The sequence below is a fragment of the Ranitomeya variabilis genome, chromosome 1, assembly GCF_051348905.1.
Source record: "Ranitomeya variabilis isolate aRanVar5 chromosome 1, aRanVar5.hap1, whole genome shotgun sequence".
NCBI lineage: Eukaryota > Metazoa > Chordata > Amphibia > Anura > Dendrobatidae > Ranitomeya > Ranitomeya variabilis.
In genome coordinates, this window is record NC_135232.1 from 56698378 (window position 1) to 56718357 (window position 19980).

Consider the following 19980-nt stretch of genomic DNA (forward strand, 5'->3'; position numbering starts at 1 on the left):
TATCATATAGACCCCTCAAAATGACTTCAAATGAGATGTGGTCCCTAAAAAAAAATGGTGTTGTAAAAATGAGAAATTGCTGGTCAACTTTTAACCCTTATAACTCCCTAACAAAAAAAAATTTTGGTTCCAAAATTGTGCTGATGTAAAGTAGACATGTGGGAAATGTTACTTATTAAGTATTTTGTGTGACATATCTCTGTGATTTAAGGGCATAAAAATTCAAAGTTGGAAAATTGCAAAATTTTCAAAATTTTCGCCAAATTTCAATTTTTTTTGCAAATAAACGCAGGTAATATCAAAGAAATTTTACCACTATCATGAAGTACAATATGTCACGAGAAAACAATGTCAGAATCGCCAAGATCCGTTGAAGCGTTCCAGAGTTATAACCTCATAAAGGGACAGTGGTCAGAATTGTAAAAATTGGCCCGGTCATTAACGTGCAAACCACCCTTGGGGGTGAAGGGGTTAAAGTGGAGTAAAAGTATGACACCATTGATCTCAGCAGCAATCTGGGAGTTAGAGATGCTTTCAAGTGTCTTCCCCATGCTGTTCTTGTTCCATTCAGCATTTTTTCCATCTATTTCAAAATTTTCACTGCCCACCAGACCTCCTTGTTGCATCTGTCAGACAAATGCCTGGATTTCTCATTGGTAATCAGAAACTGGAAGCAAATGGGTTACACTGAGTTGCCATTTAGAATGACATATAGGATGCAGAATCCACATGTTGAGTCTAAATGTAGGTGGTTTATTGGTCAATGCATTTCACAGTTATTTACAACTTCTTCATCAGGACAAACCACGATTGTCATTGTCGTGGTTTGTCCTGATGAAAAAGATGTAATAACTACAGTGTAACCCATTTGATTTTAGTTTCTGATTACCAGCATCTGGTACCTGGTTTTGGCTTACAAATTCTGATGTAAAGTACTGACCAAATACTACTAATGTGACGGCAGCCTAACACTATTCATGGTTGTGTGCACACAACCATATCAGGTGAGCACTGCAAGGCGTCCTTGATGTATTTTTCCCAGATAAGACCCTCTTTGCCCTTTTTTCCTTTCCAGCAATTGTTCTGGATTACCCATTGACTCCCATTATAGCCACAACTCGAAACGAGCATCTGAGCATTAGGAATTCCTAGGTTTGAGAAATGAGCATGTGAGCATTTTGGTGCTTGCTCATCACAAGCAAAAGTAATTTCATTTTTGGCACAAAAAGTCAATTTTAGTCCCGAATTTTCTATTTTCACACAGGGAAATGGGTAGAAATAGTACCAAAATCTGTCATACAATTTCTGCTGAAAGTGGCAATATCCCATATGTGACTGTACAGTACTGCTTAGCCACATGGCACAACTTGGGAAGGAAGGAGCACTTTTTTCATAGAATAGTTTGCAGACTCCATATACAGATCTCCTATCTGCCAGAAGAGCAGAATTCCACTTCAAGTGACCACATTTTGGAAATTACACCCCTCGGAAATTTATCTACAGGTGTAGAGACAATTTTGACTCTATGGGTATTTTCCATAAACAAGCAACAATGGATGTTTTGTGAAAATTTGAAATCTGCCCAAACATTATGCCAAGCTCATACTTCTGCAGACATGGACCCCATAAATTAAATGAGTTTTAATCACTACAGAAATGCCAAATATGGATGCGGACTGTGGTTTAGGTACACTGTGGGGCTCAGAAGGGAGCGGGGCAGTAGGATTTGAGAGCGCAGAATTCACTCGATTTTTTTTTTTTTAGGGGTGAGTAGCCTTTGTATTAGCAATAATGTGGACCATCCCCTATATTTCCATTACCAGATGAAGGACCCGAGTGGGAACTTGTTTTTTGTGTGGCTTGAGTTGAAGCTTTTATTGGGAACATTTTACATAATATTTTGGATCACATTTTCCAGCATTCTACGCTGAACACTTACATAGGGGTTTCCATCTAAATCTCAGAATGACGTGATTCAGATGAAACCCCCACGGAATCCATTCACTATAATGAAGCAGCAGAGTTACTCTGGACTACGTTTAGCCTCTGTTGAGTGGTGTCCTTTTCAGAGGTGTACAAAACTGTGGCCAACCGCCTTTATTCACGCCTAAAAAGACAGATACCACCAGATCATAGGCCAGACTGCATACACAGTGCTTCCATCTGAATTATTATAAGGAATTTTCCACCAGGGGTTCTGTCTGAATCAAGTAATTCAGAGATTTACATGGAAACCCCAGTGTAAGCGCTCAGCGTAGTGTGCAGGATAAATGTGGGTCAAGCCTTACTGCGATCTTTGGGGGGTAGAACAAACAAATCAACAGCAGGTGAAGAATTGTTCTTATTTATTTTGTACACAGTTCCTCATGCAATATAAGTTATTAGAAGACTTTATTCTTTGGGTCAGTGCGATTACAGTGATACCAGATTTATATTGTTTCTTTTTTGTTTGGCTGCTGTCACACACTTAAATTCTGAGAGCTATAATTTTTCCATATTTCTGCCGACAGTCATCGGGGGCTTATTTTTGAGGGATGAGTTGACGTCTTTATTGGTACCATTTTCGGCCACATTACCATTTTTGATCACTTTCTATTGTGATTTTTTTATGCTGTTCTCCATGTGGTAAAATTGCTAAGGCAGCTTTATTTTTAAGGTCAGTACGATTACAGCAATACCACATTTATATCTTTTTTCTATGTTTTGGCACTTTTACACAGAATAAAGAGGTGCAAAAAGATTTTTTTTTCTATAAAATAGTTTGAGAGTGATAACATTTTTATTTCTCCACTGACTAAGCTATATTGTTGCTTGCTTTTTGTGCGAACAAGATGAAGTTTTTAGAGATACCATTTTTATTTACACTCGACGGTTGCATTTAATTCTACTTTTTGTTTGGCCCTATGACAAAAAAACCCATAGTTTCTTAAATTTTATATTTTTTTTACGGTGTTCACTGAAGGGGTTAACTAGTGTGACAGTTTTATTGTTTGGGTAGTTACAGAGGCAGGCGATAATGTGTACTTTTATTCATTTGTGTTTTTACATAAATATATGTATTTATTGGTAGAGTATTTTTTCATTTTTTATTTTGAGTTTTAAAAAAAATATTTTTATAATTTGCAAATGTATTTATGTTTTTACTTAGTCCCTCTATAACACTTTATTACTCTGATCACTGGTATAATGGATTACAATTTACCAGTGAAAAGTTGTGCAAAATTCATTAACATTTAATTTCAGTGAAGTATTGCATGCCCTTTAAGTCTCCTTACAGTGGATTAGCACTCTCCATAAGGAGATACATTAGCCCTTAGACCACAGTCAGAGGTCTCTCATCCAGCCAAATCAGATCATGTGCTTTACACTGATGAGGAGGAAACTTCCTGAAACACGTCTGTAATATGTCTGAAGGGTCGAAATTGGACTTTTAAGGTTGCCACTTCCGATAGGTGGCAATGGAGAGCAAATTCTCTCTCTGAAGAGATAATTTGCAAATTCATCATGAGGCTCACCTAATGAATTTAGCGCATTCTACTCCAGTACACGTTTTATCAAGACTGGCATGCTAAACAACAGACCAGTTGGGCTTATTTTTTAAACATGGCTTTCACTAGGAAGTGGAGTTAAGGCCACAAGACTAGTGATGAGCGAGTATACTCGTTGCTTGGGGTTTCCTGAGCACGCTCGGGTGGTCTCTGAGTATTTGTTAGTGCTTTAGTGTTAGAGATTTAGTTTTTGTCTAAGCAGCTACATGATTTACGGCTGCTAGACAGCTTGAATACATGTGGGGATTCCCTAGCAACCAGGCAACCCCCACCTGTACTCAGGCTGGCTAGCAGCCGTAAATCATGTAGCTGCTTAGACAAAAACTAAATCTCCAAGCACTAACAAATACTCGGAGACCACCCAAGCGTGCTCGGGAAAACCCGAGCAACGAGTATACTCGCTCATAACTACACAAGACATTAAACTAAAGTCGTCCGAATCCGACTCTCCCTCAACACGATTTTGGGGCAGAGAAGGATCCAGTTGAATTCCAATAGCAGATCCTTTTGCTCTCCTGGAGTTAAGCTGCTGCAAGAGGAGTCTCTCAGATCACAGGAACGCTCAGTCGAGGGAGTTGGGAGCTAGCTGCTGGCCGACAGGTATCTAGCGTGTAAGAAGGCATAAAGTGATTGCCTGACACCGCTGATGGACGCTTTTCGTTCTTCATTTACATCCAAATCTGCTGGTAAGGCCTCAAGTAGGTGGTAGGCCAATCTCCCAGGACACATTTCGATAGAGCTCTCATTATAAGCTTTACATCATTACAATCAAAACAACTATGTGTTCTCGCCATCCATCATCTTAGAATGGTAGAGTTGGAAGGAACTCCAAGGTCATCTGGTCCAACCCCTGCTTAACTTAGCGAGTCCTGCATTGAGCAGGGGGTTGGACCAGATGACCCTGGAGGACTTGTCCAACTCTACCATTCTATGATAAGATTTAAAATTACCGGCACTACTGAGATTAGACGTTTGTGACTTTGGCTTCCATAATGTGCCAATACTTCAAGGCCATTTCCAAATCGTTTTCACTCTAGAAGGAGCTCTAAATGATGACTATATGCGTCTGACAGCCGAAGCTTTAGTTCGGGGACCGGCATGATAAATGGTTGTTACTTCTTTAGCTTTTATATAATGAAATCTTTACATGCCCGTGGCACATTTTAAAAGAACCGATCACCACTCCTGACTTGCTCGTTTTAGTAAATACCTGCATTTACCATGAATTCTAAAGCATTCTTATGTAAATCGTGCATTGTGCCTCCCTTCTGTGACTCCTGCAGGAAATGTACACAAACTGTCCACATGGTGCTTTTTGTCTGAACAGAGTGACCTGACCCCATTAGCACTAACATTGTGTGATACCAAGTTAGGTCACCCCAACTCTGAAAAGGAGAATGGCAACATCCAGTTCTCAATTTATACATTTCCAGGAGGAACAGCACAACAAAATCCCAAACTGAAGTTTTAAGGATGTTTCACACATTTTGCAAATGTGATATATCAGGAGAGATGATGGATTCATCTTAAAAGGGTTTGTCTTCTCTTCAATAGATAAAATTGCAAAGTGCTTGTGAAGACCTTCGGCATTTACTTGATTTTAAAAATCCTCTCCGAGGTATTATACTTGTATTGTTTACGGCTTGTTGTCCCAAGTTACTGGCCACCTCTGCTGTCTACCAGCAGTGGACGTTCTTTAAGGAAAGGAGAGCGGTGCTTAGAAGCCCTTTGCTATAAAGCTTGAAACTTCTGCTCTGAAGCTGACGAGATCGCCGGATGTGGCCAACTTGAGTGCAACTGGGATTCCTCAGATACTGCACAGCTCAGGCCAGTAGAACGACCATCAATAGATTAGGAGTGCACCACCCACTGGCAAGCAAGATGGGGGGGTCCACTCAACAAGTAGAGAATTTACAGTTTCCAGATGGAGCGACGCTATGAAATAAGTAACTGTTACAGAGATACACTAGTTTTTGTTTTGTTTTTTATTGTTTTTATTTTTAGTTACAGAGTCCTTTAAATGCAGACACTTTTGCCAGAAGTTGCACCGTACAGATGACACAATTTCAACGTTCATGGATTATAGAGCTGGAGTGACCACAATTATTGCCTACGATTTCTCTTCCAATACCTAGAAATAGGGTGTTCAGCATTCGCTCGGAAATTAAGTGTTGAAATGTTACTTTAAGAGAATAAATGCACATTTTAGTAAAGAGTAGGACTCTGTTTTCCTTCGGATAAAAGAGAATGGAGAAGTGATCACCATTTAGGGCAATATCCAGAATTTATGCCGTCTGTCGTCCTCGCGGATGGCTCCCCGATAGCAGCAGCATATTTCTTATTTACATAAACATCACATTCTACCGCTTTACGACCGCCACTTGTTAATATTTAATGGCGCCCATTAACGGATAAGTGATCTCGATGGGTCATACTGTACATTATCTTAGGATATCATCACTGCCTGGGGTGAGCCGAGCCGACCATCATGGTTGAGTGAAAAAAAATAATGCGTTTAGAAAAAAAAGCAAATATTAAAAAAACAAAAAAAAAATCTTTTAATTATTTTTTTTTTATTACAATGATTCCTTTTTGCCTCTGTCTCAGTTGTATGCCTTGAATTGATCGTAAATAACTCCCGCTCATTCGCTTCGGCAGGATAGACAGATAGATCTGTAAAAGTCCGATGCTGTATATGAGCGTCGAGCGACCGGTTCTCTATTCTGCTCCGACGCACAGGACAGTATCTCCATAGTCTGACATGACATTGCTCTTTTTTTAATAATTTTCCTTCTGGATTTGGATGCTTCGTGTTCCACCGAGCAGTCAATATTTGCTTCTATCTTCTCCAGTACTGAAAAAAAAAAAATATATATATAATAAAATTCAGGAAATGATCATCCATTACCTCCACAAATAGGCTGTAAATGACTTCTAGTCTCAATTTTAAAGAGCTTCAATAATCCGAAAGGGAAATTCATTTATTGACCTTTTCCGAAAGAACCTTTTGAGAAATGCAATTTAATGTGTGATTTATACGGCAGTGTAAACGGATATTTTTTCCCTTTCTGTGAATGCATAATACTACCCGGCTCGAGAATACACACAGCGATTAATTACACAGATCACAGTGCCATGTATCATTATTACACTGAATTTATGTAAGACCGCCACTTAGGTACAATTAAAGGTGGCAAACGATGCATGAGAAACCGGCTTTATGCCCATGAACAAGTGCAGTTCGACTTGTATAAAGACAATCAGTGCTCACTTATGGGCAGAAATTTGCTCGTCTAGATGCATATTAAAGGGATTATCAGGGACCATTTTAGTTCTTAGGCCCATAGTAAACAATTAACAGGCAAGTAGTTGCTAACAGGGTCAGACTGGCCTGGCGGGGTACCAGTGAATTTCCCAGTGGGCTCGCCGCCTGATAAAGTGAGACAAGAAGATGGGAAAAAAAGAAGTTTTTAGAGACACGGGTCCTTTAAAAGTCCAGGAAGCAGGGGTGCAAGCATGCGGACCTGACCCGCTGCGACAACCAGGCCCGGCGTCACCACTCGCTGCACCCAAGCAAGTGCTGGGGGATCGCCGTCGGGAACACCGGCATGCTATGGGGCCCATGAGTTGGGTAAGCTCGGTACCAGTGCTGGCTCTGGGTCCTCCTCCCACCTCAAATATGCACCTTTCCTGATCCCCAAAGTTCCAAGTGTCTTCAGCGTCTTTGGATGCTGTGACGTCTCAGGGCAAAGGGCACGATGGCGTCACTATGGCACACCCTCTGTGCTAAGCTCTGGCAGAGAGTCAGGAGACCGGATCCGCAGACAGCAAAAAACTAGGAGAGGCAGCATGTTATGGGGTCCATAATATACTGTACAGAGAACTATATGGATCAATATATGGGGGCCATTATATACTGTATAGAGCAATATATGGGGCCCATTATACTGTATGGAGCCAAGCCGGCTCCAGGTTTTCGTGGGCCTCGGGTGAAAGTCTCACTGGGCCTCTTTAACACATACCACAATTTATGATGCACAGATACAGCAGAGAAATATGGGTAAAGTACAATGCCAAAGATTTCATTTACTTCTTACATTACATAAGTTATATCTATTGTAAATTCTACAATTGCTCAGAAACCAGACACTATAGTCCTCCATACAGTATTATGGGCACCACATAGTCCTCCATACAGAATGAGCCCCATATATTGCTCCATACAGTATTATGGGCACCACATATTGCTCCATACAGTATATAATAGGTCCCATATATTTCTCCATACAGTACAGTGAGCCCCATATATTGCTCCATATACTATAACTAGCTGTTTCCAGCCAGCTAACGCTAGGCACGCTAATTGCTATCTAATTAACATTGCTGGTGATTAAACTAAAGTAAATAATGACAACATTCAATAGCGCTTACGCAGGTGGTAAATTAACTTAAAATTAAGTTAATAACAATAGTGTGGTGATATGTTGGGGGCGGGATTATGGGTGGTGATGGGATGGGCGGGATTGTGTGGGGTGTGGGGGCGGGATTGTGTGCGGTGATGGGGTGGGATTGTGTGCGGTGATGGGGTGGGGGGGCGGGATTGTGTGCGGTGATGGGGTGGGGGGGCGGGATTGTGTGCGGTGATGGGGTGGGGGGGGGCGGGATTGTGTGCGGTGATGGGGTGGGGGGGGCGGGATTGTGTGCGGTGATGGGGTGGGGGGGCGGGATTGTGTGCGGTGATGGGGTGGGGGGGCGGGATTGTGTGCGGTGATGGGGTGGGGGGGCGGGATTGTGTGCGGTGATGGGGTGGGGGGGCGGGATTGTGTGCGGTGATGGGGTGGGGGGGCGGGATTGTGTGCGGTGATGGGGTGTGGGGGCGGTATTGTGTGCGGTGATGCGGTGGGGGGGCGGTATTGTGTGCGGTGATGGGGTGGGAGGGCGGTATTGTGTGCGGTGATGGGGTGGGAGGGCGGTATTGTGTGCGGTGATGGGGTGGGAGGGCGGTATTGTGTGCGGTGATGGGGTGGGAGGGCGGTATTGTGTGCGGTGATGGGGTGGGAGGGCGGGATTGTGTGCGGTGATGGGGTGGGAGGGCGGGATTGTGTGCGGTGATGGGGTGGGAGGGCGGTATTGTGTGCGGTGATGGGGTGGGAGGGCGGGATTGTGTGCGGTGATGGGGTGGGAGGGCGGGATTGTGTGCGGTGATGGGGTGGGAGGGCGGGATTGTGTGCGGTGATGGGGTGGGAGGGCGGGATTGTGTGCGGTGATGGGGTGGGGGGCGGGATTGTGTGCGGTGATGGGTTGGAGGGCGAGATTGTGTGCGGTGATGTGTTGGGGGTGGGATTGTGTGCGGTGATGTGGTGGGGGGCGGGATTGTGTGCGGTAATGAGGTGGGGGCGGGATTGTGTGCGGTAATGAGGTGGGGGCAGGATTGTGTGTGGTGATGTGGTGGGGCGGAGCTACTGTGCAGGGGGCGGGATTAGCGAGTAATCACGAATATATATATATATATATATATATATATATATATATATATATATATATATATATATATATATATACAAAAAAATATATATATATAGATGGGACACATACTGCTTCATACAGTATGATGGGTCCCATATAATGATCCATACAGAATGGGCTCCATATAATGCTCCAGTATATGATGCGCCGATATATGATGCTCCAGTGTATTATGGGCCAATATAATGCTCCATATACAGTATAATGGGCCCCATATAGAGTGGGGAAAAAGTATTTAGTCAGCCACCAATTGTGCAAGTTCTCCCACTTAAAAAAAGATGAGAGAGGCCTGTAATTGACATCATAGGTAGACTACAACTATGAGAGTCAAAATGAGAAAACAAATCCAGGAAATCACCTTGTCTGATTTGGCAAGATTTTGCAATTTATGGTGGAAAATAAGTATTTGGTCATTAACAAAAATTCATCTCAATATTTTGTTACATATCCTTTGTTGGCAATGACAGAGGTCAAACGTTTTCTGTAAGTATTTACAAGGTTGGCACACACTGTTGGTGGTATGTTGGCCCATGCAGATCTCCTCTAGAGCAGTGATGTTTTGGGCCTGTCGCTGGGCAACACGGACTTTCAACTCCCTTCAAAGTTTTTCTATGGGGTTGAGATCTGGAGACTGGCTAGGTCACTCCAGGACCTTCATATGCTTCTTATGAAGCCACTTCTTCATTGCCCTGGCAGTGCGCTTGGGATCATTATGCTGAAAGACCCATCCACGTTTCATCTTCAATGCCCTTGCTGATGGAAGGGGGTTTGCACTCAAAATCTCACGATGGCCTCATTCATTCTTTCATGTACAGGGATCAATCGTCCTGGTCCCTTTTCCGAGAAACAGCCCAAAAGCATGATGTTGTGACCCCCATGCTTCACAGTAGGCATGGTGTTCTTTGGATGCATCTCAGCATTCTGTCTCCTGCAAACATGACGAGTTTTGTTTCTACCAAACAGATCTACTTTGGTTTCATCAGACCATATGACATTCTCCCAATACTCTTCTGGATAATCCAAATGCTCTCTAGCAAACTTCAGAGTGGCCCGGACATGTACTTGCTTAAGCAGGGAGAAACGTCTGACACTGCAGGATCTCAGTACCTGGCGGCGTAGTGTGTTACGGAGGGTAGCCTTTGTTACGGTGGGCCCAGCTTTATGCAGGTCATTCACTAGGTCCCCCGGGTGGTTCTTGGATTTTTGCTCACCGTTTTTGTGATCATTTTGACCCCAGGGGGTGAGATCTTGCGTGGAGCCCCAGATCGAAGGAGATTATCAGAGGTCTTGTGTGTCTTCCATTTTCTTATTATTGCGCCCACAGTTGATTTCATCACACCAAGCTGCTTGCCTAATGTAGATTCAGTCTTCCCAGCCTGGTGCAGGGCTACAATTTTTTTTTCTGGTGTCCATTGACAGCTCTTTGGTCTTCACCATAGTGGAGTTTGGAGTGTGACTGTTTAAGGTTGTGGACAGGTGTTTTTTATACTGATAAGTTCAAACAGGAGCCATTACTACAGGTAATGAGTGGATGACAGAGGAGCCTCTGAAAGAAGTTGTTACAGGTCTGTGAGAGCCAGAAATCTTGCATGTTTTTAGGTGACCAAATACTTATTTTCCACCATAATTTGCAAAATAAATCTTACCAAATCAGACAAGGTGATTTTCTGGATTTGTTTTTCTCATTTGGACTCTCATAGTTGTGGTCTACCTATGATGTCAGTTACAGGCCTCTCTCATCTTTTTAACTGGGAAAACTTGCACAATTGGTGGCTGATAATACTTTTTTCCCCCCTGTATGATGCTCCAGTGTATGATGGGCTCCATATAATGCTCCATATATAATTGAGTTCACATATTGCTCCAAACATAAAAAGAAAAACTAAATACTCAACTCTCATTGCTAGCCGATGCTCTGCTCTGGAATCGTGATCCACCCGCACCTATTAACTAGTTAAATGCCGCTGTCAAACTCTGACAGCGGCATTTAACAAGCGCTTACGGCCAGCTGGCTGGAAATGCGCACACCGGTGACCCCCGTCACATGATTGGGGGTCATTGGTGCGTCGGCATAACAACCACGGTGTGCTGCCTACCTGGCGCTCGAGTCCGACACATCGCTGATCGGGTGGACAGATTACTGGGAGGGGCTGGTGAGGACCCAGCGGTCATGGTGCACACTGGCACAAATGACAAAGTTAGAGGTAGGTGGAAGGTCCTTAAAGATGATTTCAGAGAATTAGGCTGCAAGCTGAAAGCAAGGACCTCCAACGTGGTATTTTCCGAAATACTGCCTGTACCACGTGCCACGCCAGAGAGGCAACGGGAGATTAGGGAGGTTAATAAGTGGCTCAAGAATTGGTGTAGGAAGGAGGGGTTTGGGTTCCTGCAGAACTGGGCCGACTTCTCAGTTGGCTACAGGCTCTACGCTAGGGACGTGCTGCACCTCAATGGGGAAGGTGCAGCTGTGCTGGGGGAGAAAATGGCTAGAAGGTTGGAGGAGTGTTTAAACTAGGGATTGGGGGGGAGGGTATTCATTTTATAGGAGGGGAAGATAGTGCAGCTAGAGACCTGGGCACAAATAAGGAAGTTGGGGGTGGCGGTGGCATGGGGGGTGGGGTTAGAACAGTTAGTAATTTAAGAAAGAATAGAGGTACAGAGAGGAACATCAAGTGCATGTATACTAATGCCAGAAGCCTCGCCAACAAAATGGACAAATTTGAACTAATGTTGTTGGAACATAATTATGACATGGTGGGGATATCTGAAACATGGCTGGATGAGAGCCATGACTGGGCTGTTAACTTGCAGGGCTATAGTCTGTTCAGAAATGACCGTACAGATAAGCGAGGGGGTGGGGTGTGTCTGTATGTAAAATCCACCTTAAAACCCATCCTGCGTGATAACATAGGTGAATCTAATGAAAATGTAGAGTCCCTGTGGGTGGAGATAAGGGGAGGGGGAAAAAATAATAAATTATTGATAGGGGTTTGTTATAAATCTCCAAAAATAATGGAAGCAATGGAGAATATCCTCGTAAAGCAAACAGATGAAGCTGCGACTCAAGGAGAAGTCATTATTATGGGGGACTTCAACTACCCTGAAATAGATTGGGGAACAGAAACCTGCAATTCCAGTAAAGGTAGTCGGTTTTTGACAACTATGAGAGACAATTACCTTTCACAACTGGTTCAGGACCCAACAAGAAGGGGGGCACTGCTAGACCTAATATTAACAAACAGGCCAGACTGCATATCAAATATAAGGGTTGGGGGTCACTTGGGGAATAGTGATCACAAAATAATAAGTTTTCATGTAACCTTTAATAAGATGGGTAGTAGGGGGGTGACAAGGACACTAAACTTCAGGAGGGCAAATTTCCAACGGATGAGAGAGGATCTTGGTGCAATTAACTGGGACGATATCCTGAGACACAAAAATACACAAAGAAAATGGGAGACATTTATTAGCATCCTGGATAGGACCTGTGCACAGTATATACCGTATGGGAATAAACATAGTAGAAATAGGAGGAAACCAATATGGCTAAATAGAGCTGTAAGGGGCGCAATAAGGGACAAAAAGAAAGCATTTAGAGAATTAAAGGAAGTAGGTAGTGAGGAGGCATTAAATAAATATAGAAAATTAAATAAATTCTGTAAAAAGCAAATCAAGGTAGCAAAGATTGAGACAGAGAGACTCATTGCCAGAGAGAGCAAAAATAACCCCAAAATATTCTTTAACTACATAAATAGTAAGAAACTAAAAAATGATAGTGTTGGCCCCCTTAAAAATAGTCTGGGTGAAATGGTGGATGAGGATGGGGAAAAAGCCAATATGCTAAATGACTTTTTCATCAGTATTTACAAAAGAAAATCCCATGGCAGCCAATATGACTAGTGATAAAAATTCCCAATTAAATGTTACCTGCTTAACCCAGCAGGAAGTACGGTGGCGTCTAAAAATCACAAAAATTGACAAATCTCCGGGCCCGGATGGGATACACCCCCGAGTACTGAAGGAACTAAGTACAGTCATTGATAGACCGTTATTTTTAATCTTTAAAGAGTCCATAATAACAGGGTCTGTACCACAGGACTGGCGTATAGCAAATGTGGTGCCAATATTTAAAAAGGGGACAAAAACTGAACTCGGAAATTATAGGCCAGTAAGCTTAACCTCTACTGTCGGTAAAATCCTGGAGGGCATTCTAAGGGATGCTATGCTGGAGTATCTGAAGAGGAATAACCTCATGACCCAGTATCAGCACGGGTTTACTAGGGACCGTTCATGTCAGACTAATTTCATCAGCTTCTATGAAGAGGTAAGTTCCGGTCTGGACCAAGGGAGCCCAGTGGATGTAGTGTATACGGACTTTTCAAAAGCTTTTGATACGGTGCCACACAAAAGGTTGATACATAAAATGAGAATAATGGGGATAGGGGAAAATATGTGCAAGTGGGTTGAGAGCTGGCTCAGGGATAGGAAACAAAGGGTGGTTATTAATGTAGCACACGCAGACTGGGTCGCGGTTAGCAGTGGGGTACCACAGGGGTCAGTATTGGGCCCTCTTCTTTTTAACATATTTATTAATGACCTTGTAGGGGGCATTCAGAGTAGAATTTCAATATTTGCAGATGACACTAAACTCTGCAGTGTAATCAATACAGAGGAGGACAATTTTATATTACAGGATGATTTATGTAAACTAGAAGCTTGGGCTGATAAATGGCAAATGAGCTTTAATGGGGATAAATGTAAGGTCATGCACTTGGGTAGAAGTAATAAGATGTATAACTATGTGCTTAATTCTAAAACTCTGGGTAAAACTGTCAATGAAAAGGACCTGGGTGTATGGGTGGATGACAAACTCATATTCAGTGGCCAGTGTCAGGCAGCTGCTACAAAGGCAAATAAAATAATGGGATGCATTAAAAGAGGCATAGATGCTCATGAGGAGAACGTAATTTTACCTCTATACAAGTCACTAGTTCGACCACACTTAGAATACTGTGCACAGTTCTGGTCTCCGGTGTATAAGAAAGACATAGCTGAACTGGAGCGGGTGCAGAGAAGAGCAACGAAGGTTATTAGAGGACTGGGGGGTCTGCAATACCAAGATAGGTTATTACACTTGGGGCTATTTAGTTTTGAAAAACGAAGACTAAGGGGTGATCTTATGTTAATGTATAAATATATGAGGGGACAGTACAAAGACCTTTCTGATGATCTTTTTAATCATAGACCTGAGACAGGGACAAGGGGGCATCCTCTACGTCTGGAGGAAAAAAGGTTTAAGCATAATAACAGACGCGGATTCTTTACTGTAAGAGCAGTGAGACTATGGAACTCTCTGCCGTATGATGTTGTAATGAGTGATTCATTACTTAAATTTAAGAGGGGACTGGATACCTTTCTGGAAAAGTATAATGTTACAGGGTATATACACTAGATTCCTTGATAAGGCGTTGATCCAGGGAACTAGTCTGATTGCCGTATGTGGGGTCGGGAAGGAATTTTTTTCCCCATGGTGGAGCTTACTCTTACCACATGGGGTTTTTTGCCTTCCCCTGGATCAACATGTTAGGGCATGTTAGGTTAGGCTATGGGTTGAACTAGATGGACTTAAAGTCTTCCTTCAACCTTAATAACTATGTAACTATGTAACCAGGGGTCTCCTGCAGACCTCTATGGTTGTTGATGCCAGACTGCTGTGAGCGCCACCCTGTGGTCAGCGCTCATAGCAATGCTGTAATTCAACTACATAGAGGCGATCTGAGCATCGCTCCAATGTAGCAGAGCCGATCAGGCTATGCCAGCTATTGAAGCATGGCAAAAGTAAAAAAAAAAATGTTTTATTTTTTTTTAAATATGTAGACCTGGGTACACCCATTAATTCTTCATCTTTTTCCCCCCTGATGATTCCCCCTTATTGGGGAATTAACTTGTCGGGAAGATAATGAATCTTTGATACATGAGAAGATAAGATAATAAAATGTGGACATATATTTGGTGGGATGTCAGTAGCAGACTATACTTGGGTACCATCCCTGTAAGGACGGGAGCTATACAGGGGCACGACAGGGAAGGATAGAGTCCCCCTCCATTTTCTTATACACTAGCCAAAGCTCCTGTCAATTGGGACCTGGATACTGACAGATCTGTGGATCCGACTACTGACAGAACACTGTGGATGGGTGAGACCAAACCCTTTAATGAGCACTGTTTCAGCACTTTATATATTCTTGGCTGTTTGTCCAGGTTTGCAATATAACATTTTATTATGGAAATAATAAAGGTTATGTTTTAGACAGAATTCAGGGAGACTCTCCATGCTCATATATAAGCAGCCAAGGGAAAGCAGGCAGCTGGTCTTATTATGCTGGGAATGGGCCAATATCCATGGAGCTTCCCAGCCTATTAATATCAGCCCCTAACTGTCTGCTTTGGGGAAACCTAAAAATAAAAATTATGTGGGTTTCTCCTATTTTTAATAACTATCTAAAGCAAAGCAGACAGTTGGGGGCTGACAATAGGCTGGGAAAGGCCACAGATATTGGCCCCTTTCCATCCTAATAAGACCAACCCTCAGCTGCCCTAGAAATGGTGCATCCATTTGCTGCACTTCAGCCTTTCAACAAGCTTTATTAGTCTGCCGAACTCAAACAGTAACATGGATGCACAGTAAGAAGTCAGTGTTCAGGGGTTCGGTACCGGACACTAGGTGTCCAGTACGGACCAAGAACTTTACAGTTCAGGTTTGCTCATCCCTACTTCCCTATTGACGTGAAGCTGAATTGCCAGCAGGAGCGTTCAGTAACTGTTCGGAGCCGGATATAACAGGCAGGTAATGCTATTAGTCTTTTTGGCTCATAGTAAAAAAAAATAATTTAGTCCTAGATAACCCTTTTAAAGCCTCATTCAGCTGGAGGGGGGATATGAGGGACCTCAAGAATTTTTAACACTTTCTATGACAGTTTAGTTTTGATAAAGCTCCTATTTTATCAGCAAGAGATCACTAGAGGACTAGTAAACCGGCTGTCATGTAGTCCAACCACGCCCACATGATTGATTGGCAGCTTTACGCCTATGCACAGTGTACACAGACAACTACAAATCAGTGGTGTTGAGGGGTTTTGGGTATATAGAGCTCAGTAGTCAGAGAACTGGTAGATCTGCATCAGATAAAACTGTTATTTTACGAAAAATAAAACAAGCAATCAGCCCAGTAAGTGACACATCGATGGAATCAGGGGTCTCTGCCCCAACCTCATGCTACATTTAGATGGTGTAGCAAAGCCCTGATGACAGATTCCCTTTAAAGTGGTGCTCCATCTTTCATCTATATATCTATCCTTTCAGCTATAGTACATTTATCATACACAGGACTGATAACTATATAATCGTTAATAATTCGACTAATAAAACCCCCACCAATACAAAGAATGGGAGGTTGAAAGTCCCATTTAAATAAGGCAATAGTGCGCATGTATGAGCAGCATTTACTATTGACGGAATGAAGCAGCGGTCGCACATGCTCACTATCTAATCACGCAGGATTCATTGGGACCCCAGTTATTGTGAAATAAAGGGGGTCCCTACAGTGACACCTTATCATGCATGTGTTTTCAATGGGAGATACACAGTAAGTAGTTGGCACACACTTTTGATGGCACTTTATCTTCCCCGACACTATCTGTAGGTGAAGAGTTGGGAGCCCCCACACATTAGGTGTATGGGGGCAAACAGAACTTCAGTAATTCTCCCAACCATCTGATCAGGTACCCCTATGTGTACCTCAACACAGTTAATTTTACAAAATATTTGATATTGGGCATTTCTGCAGGAGATCTGTGCTGTAAGACACACTGTTACAGAAGTTATTTGTAGTAGTATGGATGTAAAAGCCAAAAATCCTCTGATAATGGACTAAAGTGACCCCTCGACGGCACAAGATTCATTTTTAAGCCCCCGAGGGCAGACATTTCTCTGAACTTTGCTAAATTAGACCTTTGTACCCTTCAACATAATAGCAGATCAACGTGTCCTCCTAACACAGATAAGAAAATCAGATCCTCTCTAAAAGGTCATTTTATTTTATTTTGTTTTCTACTGAAGCCATTACTGGGTTTATCTAGAGGAGCAGACAAACACGATATCAGATGAAAACCGTCCTCAAGGGAGCTGTCATTTATACCTACCCGCCCGGGGCAGCAAATTGGGAGGTGAAGAGTGATTGTTAGAGTAATGCATCATTCATGTGGAAGTTAAACTTAGAATCTGCGGTTAGAAAAAGAGATTTTCTTTAAATAACGAGAACCAGAATGTTCTGGGGATGTTTAACTGTCCTCGCGGTTCATGCAAAAAACAAATCCTGAAATATTGCAGTTTTCCCTCCAGAGCTCTCCCAACAGACTGACACTTCCTGTACGTTCTTGTTTTATGCGCAGTGCACCGAGGATGGGGTCAGAGCCAGGCTCGTCATCACCGGAGGCAACATTACAGGGTGACGCTTGTGCTATAAAGCTGGTGGCTGATAGTATGGGATCCACCGCTGACAAGTGGTGGGAGGTCAGCTGATCCTCCCTGGACGGCATTACCACGCCCCAAGTGCACGCTCTGCCTGATTTCCATATGGTTTCTAATAAAGAGGAGCAAATCACTTGAGGCACTTCCAATTCGCTTTCAATTTTAGAATTCAGAATCCGATTTTTTGGGGGGGAACATCCAGCAAAATGGCAGTTGCATGACCATAAGTTTGTCGGATTTTAGTGGGTTGAATGGAGTTGTCAACAGAAATCTTATACTAACCACTGCTCCGCCCTCCGTGAACCTTCTATCCACTATCTTAGGTCTTCTCACTTCCTTCTGGTCACATCTTCTATTCTCTATCTTATGTCTTCTCTCTACTATATTGTGTCTTCTTTCTTCCTTCAGGTCAGTTCTTCTATTCACCATCTTATATCTTCTTTCTTCATTCCGGTCAGGTCTTCTATTCATCATCTTATATCTTCTCTCTACCTTCCAGTCAGGTCTATTCATCATCTTATATCTTCTCTCTTCCTTCCGGTCAGGTCTTCTATTCATCATCTTATATCTTCTCTCTTCCTTCCGGTCAGGTCTTCTATTCACCATCTTATATCTTCTCTCTACCTTCCGGTCAGGTCTTCTATTCACCATCTTATATCTTCTCTCTACCTTCCGGTCAGGTCTTCTATTCACCATCTTATATCTTCTCTCTACCTTCCGGTCAGGTCTTCTATTCACCATCTTATGTCTTCTCTCTTCCTTCCGGTCAGGTCTTCTATTCACCATCTTATATCTTCTCTCTTCCTTCCGGTCAGGTCTTCTATTCACAATCTTATATCTTCTCTCTTCCTTCCAGTCAGGTCTTCTATTCACCATCTTATATCTTCTCTCTACCTTCCGGTCAGGTCTTCTATTCACCATCTTATGTCTTCTCTCTTCCTTCCGGTCAGGTCTTCTATTCACCATCTTATATCTTCTCTCTTCCTTCCGGTCAGGTCTTCTATTCAACATCTTATATCTTCTCTCTTCCTTCCGGTCAGGTCTTCTATTCACCATCTTATATCTTCTCTCTTCCTTCCGGTCATGTCTTGTCTTCACTATATTATGTCTTCTCTTTTCCTTCCGGTCAGGTCTTCTATTCACTATCTTATCTCTTCTTTCCGGTCAGGTCTCCTATTCACCATCTTATATTGTCTCTCTTTCATTCCGGACAGCTCTTCTATTTACCATCTTATATCTTCTCTCTTCCCTCCAGTTAGGTCTTCTATTCACTTATGTCTTCTCAACTCAAAACCCTCAGAGTCCGGACAGACATGTCTGAGATGGTTTAGTGAATCCTGCAGGGGGTTGGTTACGATGACCCTTACATAGTTACACAGTTACATAGTTATTAAGGTTGAAGGAAGACTGTAAGTCCATCTAGTTCAACCCATAGCCTAACCTAACATGCCCTAACATGTTGATCCAGGGGAAGGCAAAAAAACCCCATGTGGCAAAGAGTAACTCCACCATGGGGAAAAAAAATTCCTTCCCGACTCCACATACGGCAATCAGACTAGTTCCCTGGATCAACGCCTTATCAAGGAATTTAGTGTATATACCCTGTAACATTATACTTTTCCAGAAAGGTATCCAGTCCCCTCTTAAATTTAATTAATGAATCACTCATTACAACATCATACGGCAGAGAGTTCCATAGTCTCACTGCTCTTACAGTAAAGAAACCGCGTCTGTTATTATGCTTAAACCTTCTTTCCTCCAGACGTAGAGGATGCCCCCTTGTCCCTGTCTCAGGTCTATGATTAAAAAGATCATCAGAAAGGTCTTTGTACTGTCCCCTCATATATTTATACATTAAAATAAGATCACCCCTTAGTCTTCGTTTTTCCAAACTAAATAGCCCCAAGTGTAATAACCTATCTTGGTATTGCAGACCCCCCAGTCCTCTAATAACCTTGGTCGCTCTTCTCTGCACCCGCTCCAGTTCAGCTATGTCTTTCTTATACACCGGAGACCAGAACTGTACACAGTATTCTAAGTGTGGTCAAACTAGTGACTTGTATAGAGGTAAAATTATGTTCTCCTCATGAGCATCTATGCCTCTTTTAATACATCCCATTATTTTATTTGCCTTTGTAGCAGCTGCCTGACACTGGCCACTGAATATGAGTTTGTCATCCACCCATACACCCAGGTCTTTTTCATTGACGGTTTTGCCCAGAGTTTTAGAATTAAGCACATAGTTATACATCTTATTACTTCTACCCAAGTGCATGACCTTACATTTATCCCCATTAAAGCTCATTTGCCATTTATCAGCCCAAGCTTCTAGTTTACATAAATCATCCTGTAATATAAAATTGTCCTCCCCTGTATT

At 42.6% G+C, this 19980-nt stretch overlaps 1 protein-coding gene across 2 annotated transcripts in view; it reads right to left on the reverse strand.

Annotated features, from left to right (window-relative positions):
• Window positions 1-5515: 5515 nt before the first annotated feature.
• PIK3C3 (phosphatidylinositol 3-kinase catalytic subunit type 3) overlaps window positions 5516-19980 on the reverse strand; it is a 186704-nt gene continuing 172239 nt past the window's right edge. For both annotated transcript variants that reach the window (XM_077283882.1, XM_077283873.1), the window contains exon 25: window positions 5516-6402. In XM_077283882.1, coding sequence (XP_077139997.1) covers window positions 6388-6402 — 15 coding nt within the window. In that variant the 3' untranslated portion in view covers window positions 5516-6387. The remainder of the gene's footprint in view (window positions 6403-19980) is intronic.